This window comes from Xenopus laevis, chromosome 7S (assembly GCF_017654675.1).
Source record: "Xenopus laevis strain J_2021 chromosome 7S, Xenopus_laevis_v10.1, whole genome shotgun sequence".
NCBI classification, from domain to species: domain Eukaryota; kingdom Metazoa; phylum Chordata; class Amphibia; order Anura; family Pipidae; genus Xenopus; species Xenopus laevis.
The window spans coordinates 1094715-1106888 of NC_054384.1; the positions used below are offsets into that span (position 1 = coordinate 1094715).

Genomic DNA, 12174 nt, shown 5'->3' on the forward strand with positions numbered 1-12174 from the left:
TCAGTTCAGTCTGCAGCATATTTCTATATTAATCATTAATATGTGCCCAATGCAGCGCAATCCATACGTGGCCCCTGTACTGCCAGGGCCAAATCCTTGTTCACATGTGCCTGTTTGGCAATTGGTCTGTGCAAGGGTTAACAGCTCTGTATCCCTGTACAGCAACATTAACCTGTTCTGTGCTGGATACTAGTGTCAGCATTGTGCCCTTCCTTTATGCAGAGAAACACTGACCTTTTCACTGCTGGAACCCACTGTTACTGTTTATTCGCTGTGCTCCCCTGTACATAACTCTAACCCATTCACTGCCAGAACCCACTGTTACAGGGTTAGACACTTCCTCAGCATTTGTGCACAGTAACATTAACCTGTTAATGACTGAATTAGAGTCAAGGCATTGTCCTCATCTTCTATAGATCTGTGGGGAAATACATTAACCTGTTCATTGCTGTATCCTAGCATCACAACATTGTCAACATTAACCTTTTCACCACAGGATTTCAGTATTACTGATTGCTATACCGGTGCAAAACATTAACCTATTCTGTGCTGTATTTTAGTATTCCAGTATTGTGCCCATTCTCTGTAAATCTATGCCAAAAATGTAACCTTTTCATGCTCAAACCCACTGTTACTGATTTGTTCCTTCACTCTGCATCCCTGTACAGCAGCGTTAACCCATTCAGTGATGGAACCTATGGGAACTGCTTTGGCCTTTCACCCTGCATCCTTGTACATCAACATTAACCCGTTTACTGCTGGTACCTGCATCCTTGTACAACCTGTTGCCACCTCCATAATCTGTACAATAGGAATTAACCTAATCAGTGCTGAAAGCAACAACACAGCAATTCCTCCTGGAATAGAGAGGATAGAGTTAAACACTTTGCACTTTAGATGGAGCAGAGCATTAAAGTCTCCAGCAGAGATAAGAGAATAGGGAAGGGAGAAATATGCAGGAGGAACTATGGAAATCAGCCCTCCAGCTTTCAATGAAATGGATCTCAGAGCTGTGCAGCTGTTTCCTACAATCAATAGGCCAGTTCTTTACAGGCAGTTGTGGGTCAGAGAGGGTTAATGTGTCTATACAGCAGGGGGTGGAGACTAGGGGACAGGGGTGCCTTTATATATGAAACTCTGTGAACTATACAAATAATAATACAGAATGAGACTTTAGTATTAAAATATATTTCAGCATTCGTGTTGTTGTTACAAAATGAAGTCAGACAGGTCAATGCAAAGATGTGACAGTTAGTCGTCTATGATACAAGCCCCCCCAAATACTGTCCCTGATGGGGTTAATAAACATGTCTGTTTCATGGACGGGGGTGATCTGTAAGATCCATTCAGAGAGGGGGTCCCAAGTCAGACAATCCGTTTGCGCTCCCCCTTGCACAGAATCTTTTTGAAGGATCTCCTAAAGTCTTGGTTGAAGATGGTGTAAATGACGGGGTTCAGGGAGCTGTTGCAGTAACCGAACCAAAAGAAGAATTTGAAGAGGGCGACGGGGACGTAGCAGCTCTCACACACAGAAGTGAGGGTGTAGGTGAAGAAGAAGGGGAACCAGCAGATGACAAACACCCCAATAACCACAGCCAGGACAAAGGTGAACCTCTTCTCTCGGTTCTGCCTCCCTTTCCACCTGGACACTTTGGGGTCCCTCTCTTCTTCCCTCCTAGGGATACTGTCCCCTGGTTTGATCTGGCTCAGCTTGGTTTTGCCCTTCCCTCTTGAAAGCTTGTCCTGTTTTTTCTTGGCTGGATACGGATTGTCCTCCTGGTGCTCAGAAGAAGAGGAATCATCCATGTCAACCCCGTTGGCCTCCCCCTCTTTCCCATGGTCTCCCCCAGACCCCCCAGCTTTTTCCCCATTTAATTTAACAGGTAAGTCTTTGTCGGTCAAGCCGTTGTGCTGTTTTGCCTCTACGTTGGCCGCGTTGTTTCTCTTGCCGGGTGGGATCCTGGTCCTGCTCTTGGCAATCTGGTAGATTCGGATGTAGACCAGGACCATGATGAGACAAGGGGCGAAGAAGGAGCCAATGCTGGAGTAGATAATGTACCACTTTTCATCGTTGATTTTGCAGATGGGCATCTCCACTTTGCCACTTTCCTTCTCGATGGTTATGAGCGGTGGGAAGGAGATGACGGCAGCGATGACCCAGACGATGAAGATGATGCACTTGATCCTACGAGGGGTGCGTTTGAGGTTGTACTCTATGGCTTGGGTGATGGACCAATAACGGTCCAAGCTGATGGCGCACAGGTGAACTATGGAAGAGGTGCAGAAAAGTACGTCCAACGCCAGGTAGATCTCACACCAAACCTTCCCAAAGTACCAGTAGCCCATCACCTCATTGGATAAAGAGAAAGGGATGACCAGGGTGGCCACCAGGATGTCTGCTGAAGCCAACGAGACCAGGAACAGGTTCTGGGGGGCTTTTAGGGCTCTGCTGGTGAACACGGCGATAATAACCAGGACGTTCCCAAAGACAGTGAAAAGCATGAGAAGGGCCACCAGGGTGATGAGGGCCAGGGTGACCTCCAAGGAGTAAGGGGGTCCTCCTTCCCAGGTGCCATTGCCATTAGTGAAGGTGCTGTTACTGCAGTTCTCCCAGCACTCCATGGGGGACAGTCCCCCCTTTATCTCTGTGGGGTTCTCAAAGTTAATCATGAAATTCTGGGGTGACAGGATCTCTGATTCGCTGGTTGGGATCATGGGGTTCAGCATTAAACCCAAACTATGGGCTCAGGGGCAGTGAGGGGACCCCATTGTCCAACTCGGTAACTTCACTGGGTTTTCTCCCAACAAATGCACAAACCTGTCGGGGTTCAGTCGCTGCGATTAAATCCAGATCCTCTGACGACAGAATCGCAGGTCCCTCGGGCTGGAGCCGAATAGAAACTTTACTGATCCGATCTTGTCCCGAAGTCCAACGATTCTGCTGTCGGTACCGGGAGACATTTGTCTGTTGCTTCAGATGGATCCGAACCTCAAGTGCCGGTGTCGCTCATTTACTCGGAGTCTGAACGAGACTAAGACCCGGGGCCGCCGACCCTTCCCGGAGACTGAGAATTCGCTTCTGTTTCTTCCTTTTATACCGCAATGAACTGGAGATCACGCGGCCAACGCCTCCCCCACGTGGCACCAACCAGCGCTGCAGCCACCGCTCAGCCCGACCCCTCAATCACCGACCCCAACCCTCCTTATATACAGGGGCCTGCCTAAATATTCCTTATACACAGGCACCGACCCAAACTCTCCTTATATATAGAGGCACCGACCCCAACTCTCTTTATACACAGGCACCGACCCCAACTCTCCTTATACACGGGCACCGACCCCAACTCTCTTTATACACAGGCACCTCTCATTATACAGATACTCCTTATACACAGACATTGGTTTGAAACCTCAATATAGAGAGAGTTAATTATAACCAGACCCTCTGTATAAAGTGATACCGACCTGCCTCCCAATATAGAGATCACTGGCTCCAGTATAAACAGATACTGAATGGAATAAAGTCTCAATGTACAACAATATCAGCCCTAGGGGAATGGAATAAAAAACACTAAGTTGTTGGGTCACTGCTCCTGAGCAAACTAATTAGTGACTTTAATTACATATGGGGGATATTGTTTTATTTACCAGTAGCTCCTTCCAGTGACACAAGGTCCCCCATTCCGATTAGAAGAAAAGAGGTTCCAGCTAAATATTGGGAAGGGGTTTGTTACAGTGAGAGCTGTGAAGATGTGGAATTGTCTCCCTGAATCAGTGGTACAGGCTGATACATTAGATAGGTACAAAGAAGGGTCGGATGCTTTATTCACCAGTAGCTCCTCCCAGCAGACAGGAGGGAGCCAATGAGATTAGAGGAGGGAAAGGGGTGTTACAGGGAGAGCTGGGAAGTGAATCAGGGGTACAGGCTGATACATTAGATAGGTACAAGGAAGGGTCGGATGCTTTATTCACCAGTAGCTCCTCCCATCAGACAGGAGGGAGCCAATGAGATTAGAGGAGGGAAAGGGGTGTTACAGGGAGAGCTGGGAAGTGAATCAGGGGTACAGGCTGATACATTAGATAGGTATAAGAAGGGGTTGGATGGTGTTTAGCAAGTGAGGGAATACAGGGATATGGGAGATAGCTCATAGTACAAGTTGATCCAGGGACTGGTCCCATTACATTTTGGAGTCAGGAAGGAATTTTTCCCCCTCTGAGGCAAATTGGAGAGGCTTCAAATGGGTTTTTTTTGCCTTCCTCTGGATTAACTGACAGTTAGGCCGGTTAAAATAGAGTTCAAAGGTTGAACTTGATGGACGTGTGTCTTTTTTCAACCTAACTTACTATGTTACTATTCCCCTTATTCAGATATTCCAACCCACTCCCATTCAGATTATCCCCTCTTTATTTCTCTTTGTATCTTTCCTTATCTCTTTCCCTTCTGTCTCTCATCCCCTCTCCTTTCCTTTTCTCCCCCAACTGTTTGGCCTTACTCTCCCCCATCCTCCCTCTTCTCTCCCCTTCTATATTTCTCTTCTCCCCCATTTGTCTCTCTACTCCCTAACCCCTTTCCCTTCTCTCCTTCTGTCTCTCATCCCCTCTCCTTTCCTTTTCTCTCCCAACTGTTTGGCCTTACTCTCCCCATCCTCCCTCTTCTCTCCCCTTCTATATTTCTCCTCTCCCCCATTTGTCTCTCTACTCCCTAACCCCCTTTCCCTTCTCTCCTTCTGTCTCTCATCCCCTCTCCTTTCCTTTTCTCTCCCAACTGTTTGGCCTTACTCTCCCCCATCCTCCCTCTTCTCTCCCCTTCTATATTTCTCCTCTCCCCTCTCTACTCCCTAACCCCCTTTCCCTTCTCTCCTTCTGTCTCTCATCCCCTCTCCTTTTCTCCCCCAACTGTTTGGCCTTACTCTCCCCCATCCTCCCTCTTCTCTCCCCTTCTATATTTCTCCTCTCCCCCATTTGTCTCTCTACTCCCTAACCCCCTTTCCCTTCTCTCCTTCTGTCTCTCATCCCCTCTCCTTTCCTTTTCTCCCCCAACTGTTTGGCCTTACTCTCCCCCACCCTCCCTCTTCTCTCCCCTTCTATATTTCTCCTCTCCCCCATTTGTCTCTCTACTCCCTAACCCCTTTCCCTTCTCTCCTTCTGTCTCTCATCCCCTCTCCTTTCCTTTTCTCCCCCAACTGTTTGGCCTTATTCTCCCCCATCCTCCCTCTTCTCTCCCCTTCTATATTTCTCCTCTCCCCCATTTGTCTCTCTACTCCCTAACCCCCTTTCCCTTCTCTCCTTCTGTCTCTCATCCCTTCTCCTCTCCAAAGGTAAATTTTGGACATTTTTTGACCAACCCCCTCATTACCATGTCCATTTTACAAAATTTGTTTGAAACACATTTCTGTGGTTTTTATGTGTTATTACAGTTTGCTAATGAAGGTGAATTGCCCTTTAAGGTGCAGTTTCTCCAAGAGATCTGCTTATCTTAAATTGTTACAATTGTCGCTTTACTTTCTTAAACTGTTACAAAAGTATCTAAGTATCTAATCTGCGCTCTCTGCCAAGAGCCAAATAAGTTAGAGAGTTTGTATCTTTTTCTGGCTGTTCAGTGCAGGAGATGAAAGAGAAAGTCAGGACGTTTCAGTAACAATCCGGGACTGCGGGCTGAGCTTTCAAAATTGGGACTGTCCCGTAATAAACGGCACAGGTGTGAAGTATGTGATGGGAATGAGTGTCCTTGGGTAATGACTAAGTGGGAGGGGTAAATAATAGGACTGCCCCATGTCAAAGAGATATATATGATAGGAGTGTATGGGACGGGCACAGTGGGTGGGACCAACATGGAAGGTGGGACTGGCAAGGTGGGTGGGACTGGCATGGTCTGCAGGGGCGATCCTGGCCCCTCCGCCACCTGAGGCAGCAGCAGTTGCTGCTGCCCCCCCTCCCCCGGAAAATCGCTCTTAAAGTACCAGGAGCAGCATTTTTGATGCCCCTGGTACCTAGTGGGGGGCTGCCGCCTGAGGCGACAGCCTCAACTTGCCTCATTGGCGAAGCACCCCTTATGGTCTGTTCACTCCCTCCTTTTAACAATTAAAACGTTACCTCTGATTTTTCCTACAAATAGTGTTTCTTAAGTATAGATGCAGAACTACAACTCCCAGCAAGCTTGAAACCCTGGCTGTGCATTAGTTATAGTACAACCCCCAGCAGATATTGACTTTTAGAGACACAGTGAGACTTGTTGGGTTCATGGTTTCTTTGGGCAGAATTAGATCAATTCCAGAACAGAAACTATTGGGTCACTGACACACAACAATCACATGACATTCCCAAATCTACAAATATAGTGACCCCTGAATGTCTATGGGCCCTGGTACAGCTGATCCCATTGAGTGAATATTATATATATATATATATATATATATGTATCTACTCATTCTAAATGTACTGCACAACCCACAAGTACCTTTCACACATTAACTGGACCTACTTCCCAATTGTGTCACATTGACCTGTATATCAGCAGAGACTGGGGGTTCACTAAGCACTGGATCAGCACCATGGACAGAACAATAAACTAGTGACACCTACTGGCCAGTCCTGTTCCTGCAACTCATCCCAATATCATAGGGACACGAGACATTTACACACATTTCTGCACAGTCTCTTCTCTCCTCTTCATATTCACAACTCAACCAGTAACCACAGACGGGCCCTGCTGAGCGGTCTATAAAGGATGAATAACTACAGCGGCATCTTTCTACAACAAGGGGATAAATATATAAAAGTTTAGTATGAATCAATGCCCAATAATATTTGTGTCCATAAAATGGTTCAGGGGCCAGAGGAATTACATGATAATTACAGAAAGGAGATCTCACCATCAGCATAGGAAGGGGTTCTTTACTGTAAGGACAGTCACATTATGGGATTCCCTACCAAGAGAGGGGAATGAGTGATTCATTGGTGGGGAGGAAAGGAGATCTCACCATCAGCATAGGAAGGGGTTCTTTACTGTAAGGACAGTCAGGTTATGGGATTCCCTACCAAGAGAGGGGAATGAGTGATTCATTGGTGGGGAGGAAAGGAGATCTCACCATCAGTATAAGAAGGGGTTCTTTACTGTAAGGGCAGTCAGGTTATGGGATTCCCTACCAAGAGAGGGGGAATGAGTGATTCATTGGTGGGGAGGAAAGGAGATCTCACCATCAGCATAGGAAGGGGTTCTTTACTGTAAGGGCAGTCAGGTTATGGGATTCCCTACCAAGAGAGGGGGAATGAGTGATTCATTGGTGGGGAGGAAAGGAGATCTCACCATCAGCATAGGAAGGGGTTCTTTACTGTAAGGACAGTCAGGTTATGGGATTCCCTACCAAGAGAGGGGAATGAGTGATTCATTGGTGGGGAGGAAAGGAGATCTCACCATCAGCATAGGAAGGGGTTCTTTACTGTAAGGACAGTCAGGTTATGGGATTCCCTACCAAGAGAGGGGAATGAGTGATTCATTGGTGGGGAGGAAAGGAGATCTCACCATCAGTATAAGAAGGGGTTCTTTACTGTAAGGGCAGTCAGGTTATGGGATTCCCTACCAAGAGAGGGGGAATGAGTGATTCATTGGTGGGGAGGAAAGGAGATCTCACCATCAGCATAGGAAGGGGTTCTTTACTGTAAGGGCAGTCAGGTTATGGGATTCCCTACCAAGAGAGGGGGAATGAGTGATTCATTGGTGGGGAAGAAAGGAGATCTCACCATCAGCATAGGAAGGGGTTCTTTACTGTAAGGACAGTCAGGTTATGGGATTCCCTACCAAGAGAGGGGAATGAGTGATTCATTGGTGGGGAGGAAAGGAGATCTCACCATCAGCATAGGAAGGGACTGCTTTGTCATTGAGGATCAGAATATAATGGATCATTGTAGAGCCTCTTCCTATAAAGCTCTGAGTGCAGCTCTGGTTTAGAGGCAGAATTTGGGGCAGAGGTACCAGATATTGCTGAGATTTTGACCTTAGATTGTCTCAAAGCAAATAGTCGCCGTCCTGGGTAATTATCTCTGCACCACTTATTGGACTGTGTCACCCCCAATTCAGACTTACAGGGAATTTAATCAGCAAGTTCCTCCCAACTTGTAATTACGAAATCTGATTCCTCTGATCCCTGATTTCAAATGAATAATTTGCAATTATTTGCATAGAAAGAATTCTATGTACAATACAACTTTTCAAACACTCCCTGTATCTGTTATTTATATACACATACCCCCTACTGTAAATGATAAGGATATTAGAAGTCACTGAGGGGTTGTTCTGTGACCATATAAAGGCACAAGGCTGCAGGCTGAGTTATACAGGGAACTCTGAGTATCACTCATGTATTATAAGGGATAATGTACCCCCTACTGTAAATGATAAGGATATTAGAAGTCACTGAGGGGTTGTTCTGTGACCATATAAAGGCACAAGGCTGCAGGCTGAGTTATACAGGGAACTCTGAGTATCACTCATGTATTATAAGGGATAATGTACCCCCTACTGTAAATGATAAGGATATTAGAAGTCACTGAGGGGTTGTTCTGTGACCATATAAAGGCACAAGGCTGCAGGCTGAGTTATACAGGGAACTCGGAGTATCACTTATGTATTATAAGGGATAATGTAACCCCTACTGTAAATGATAACGATATTAGAAGTCACTGAGGGGTCGTGAGACCATATATATATATATATATATATATATCAGAAGGAGACGGGACACAGTTTGACAAAGTGTTTAATGTGACACTCGCTGACACTGATATTTACAATGATACAGAGGAAACTAAAAAAAAAGTACAACATCTGCCCAAAAAAAAATACAGGTAAGAATATCTGGTGTAAGAATCAATTACCCAGGATGCATCAGTGTGCCTGCAGATTCCACAAAGTGCCCCCCTTCAGCTCTTACAAGGCCATTTCTAAAACCACTGCTCCTCGGGGGTGGGGCTTTTAGTTAGAAGGTATATATATATATATATATCAATTACATACAGGGACAAAGCAAAGAAACAGCGGCGAGTTTATTATTGCGACATTGATATAACGCACTGCTCTGGGCGCAGAATGGCGGCAACATTAAAGGGTTAAACATACATTTGCATACGACACATAATTAGGGCTCAATATGCAAATTATTTGCAGCAGAAAACGTTCTTCCCACACATTGCAATCAAATGGGTCATTAAATTAACATTTAGCCATTTCATTAAGGGCCCACCAATTTGGAGTCTCCAGCTCTGGCTAAACTACAACTCCCTGCAACCTTGCTTACGAATTTCGTTCAAAATGTTAAAAAAATGATTAACGATGATGTCATAGACTAAAAACCTCCTCATTTTACACTTCTGAAAACATTTCCAGTGTTTGACCCTGTCGAATCTCAGGTTGGAGGGAAATCACTTGATTAGAAGGAAAACAAACAGCCAATTATCTGCGGATCTCAGTGCGGTACATTAGAGTGCGGGCGTGGCCGCACATTACAGTGTGGGTGTGGCCATGCATTACAGTGTGGGCGGGGCCTCGCTTTATAATAAGGCTGATGCCATAGGAATGAATGCAGCGCTGCTCACTTTCTATATAAAAGGCAGAATATAATGCACGGTGGAGGTAAATCCGTATGAGTCTGCAGCAGAACCGTCAGTACATGGGCCACGATGTGCCCGAGAGGGTTGGCATTGCGGAGACAGTACCAATAATATACATTCAGGACGATTGGCACCCTACATCCCACCACACACACAGGAACAAAGACAAATGATACAAAATATACACAAGTGCTTAAAGGGAAAATGCACACGTTTTACTTGCAGTTCAGTCTGTGAGCAGTGGGGGAGCCCTTGCACATATAACTCAATCCTACACTCAATGGCCTTTTCATTTGCTTTCAGCTACTTGTGTCCCTTGTAATGGCGGTGCCAAAAGAAGTGCAATCAGGAGTTGAGTGAACATTAGAATAAATGAGCTTTGGATAAGGAAACGCCACACTATAATGAACTGGGCCTAAAACTCAAGTAGAAACAAAGGCCGGGCCTCAGATATAAGCCCATAGTGTCACTTTTGTGATTGGACCACGACCAGTTGTTACAGACAAAGGAGCTGCACTGCTTCCAACCCTTCCAACAACAAGTAGCTGGGACTGGGGTATTTAGGGTTCCAATGGCAGAACACAGTAGAGCTAAAGTTGCCCATACAGGGGCCCACGCAGGCAGTTTATTGGCCCACAGGGCAATTCTCGCCCCAGTACACGGGTGCCCAAACAGCTGCTCAGTATTTTCTCTTTTTCTTGGTGGTGAGCCCCAAAAACATTCTGGTGCCCAATTAAAAAACAAAAATGATGTGTGGCAAGTAGTGGGCGGCCCTAAAGTAACGAAATATTCCGTCTTTCCACATGAAATATGATTTGTGTGCACTGGACATTAAGTGTAGACTTAGCAGAGACACTGTCAAAGCCCTCGAGTTGTGTCCAATCAGCAGTGAGCAACTCCCTTGCACCCGCACAACTAAGGCTTAACCATAATAATAATAGTGATATTCTGGGGGTAAAAATATAAAACCCCGTCCTTGCCCAGGTAACCAAATAGCAGCCGTCTAGAGAGCGAGCACATCACTGGGGAGGCAACAAGGCACAGAAATCTGTGGGTGCCACTGACTGCAGCTGAGTAGCCACTAGGAACAAGCACTGAACAATACACAACCTGGATAGAAACCCTTGCGTGCTGTAGAGCTTGCAATCTATTATTTGCTTTCCGTTATATTTCATTTAGAAAAAAATAAACAAAATCGGTCTTGTATCTAAGATAAAAAGTACGGATGCACCGAATCCACGATTTGGCCTTTTTCAGCAGGATTCGGCAAAATCCTTCTGCCCGGCCAAACCGAAATACGAATCCTAATTTGCATATGCAAATTAGGGGCAGGGAGGGAAAAGGTGTGACTTTTTATCACAAAACAAGGAAGTAAACAATGTTTTCCCTTCCCATCCCTAATTTGAACATGCAAATTAGGATTCGGTTTGTTATTCGGCCGAATCTTTCGCAAAATAGTGGATTCGGTGCATCCCTAATAAAAAGTATGATGATTGGGGGCCCCCTCTGTCCCCACACGAGTGATGGGGTACAAGACTTTAAGGTCGGTAAGCGGTCGCACTAAAAACACTGGCCGCTTATCCAGTTCTTGGTGCCCAAGTTGCCGTTTTCACAGCAGTGAGTTTGCTCTCAGCAACGCGTGGGCAGCCATCTTTATTTTGCCGTGTACATGGCCCCGCCCAGTCTTATGGACTGACCCCCTTCCATAGTGCCATAAAGAAACAACCAGGATTTCTATATAAAAGAGACAAATATGCAGTATAAATTCATTTTTTTTCATGGTTTCTGTTTAAAAAGCTACTAAAATCCATCAAAATCCTTTTTCCGTGCGGGTTTTCCCAGGGGTCCGTGCCTGGCACAACTCATGTGACATCACAACAACCACTAGCAATTAGCACGCTTACTGGTTACGTAGCATTTGGCATAGGTTTCAGTTAAATACAAAATTTGGGGGGTTATGCTAATGAGTTTAGGGTCAGTGTCAATGACAGGGATTCCCAAACTGTGGGGATGGCCCCTTGGGGCCACAGGGCAGGGAGCAGCCCCCTATGAGCTCTAGATGCCCCCGGATGCGCAGTCTAATTAAGAGTAAGATTTGGGGTGAACAGTTATTTGCTTCCTGGAACCAGTGGTTTAACTTGAATACACAGCAGACCCCACAAGCACAGAGGGGGGGCTTGACTTGTATTCTACTTTCCCTGCCCCTCCTACCTGAACCTGTTCCATGGGGTACTCACAGCTGCAGGAGGGGTTAATGCTCAGCTCCCATGTGCACCAACACCAAGTAGTATGTACAAGCACAGATACAGCACAATCGGTTCAGCCACCGTGCAACATGCCATAAAGCAAAACCTTATATCTTCAATCAGCAAGGCAACAGTAACAACCAATGGGATTTGGCGAGAGACACTTGTGGCACCAGGAAAGGCAGAGAGAGGGGGTCGCGGTTGGCAAAGAAGCCACACAAAAAACGTCACAGGTCTGGGGGAGCAGCGGTGACGTTGGCAGTTTGAGAACTGCTTTACAGCCTTGCTGCTCTCAGAGCAACTGCCCCAGCTGGTAACATAT

General features: G+C 46.0%; 1 protein-coding gene across 1 annotated transcript; it reads right to left on the minus strand.

Moving 5' to 3' along the window:
* Positions 1-227: 227 nt before the first annotated feature.
* LOC108697300 (alpha-2A adrenergic receptor) lies at positions 228-3445 on the minus strand. The gene has a single exon (XM_018227217.2). It carries the CDS (start codon positions 2725-2727, stop codon positions 1366-1368), a length of 1362 nt encoding a protein of 453 aa, XP_018082706.1. The 5' UTR covers positions 2728-3445; the 3' UTR covers positions 228-1365.
* Between the last annotated feature and the right edge of the window lie 8729 nt (positions 3446-12174).

Coding starts and splice junctions, on each gene's coding strand:
- LOC108697300 (XM_018227217.2), bottom strand. CDS start 2,727: ATGCTGAACCCCATGATCCCAACCAGCGAATCAGAGATCCTGTCACCC.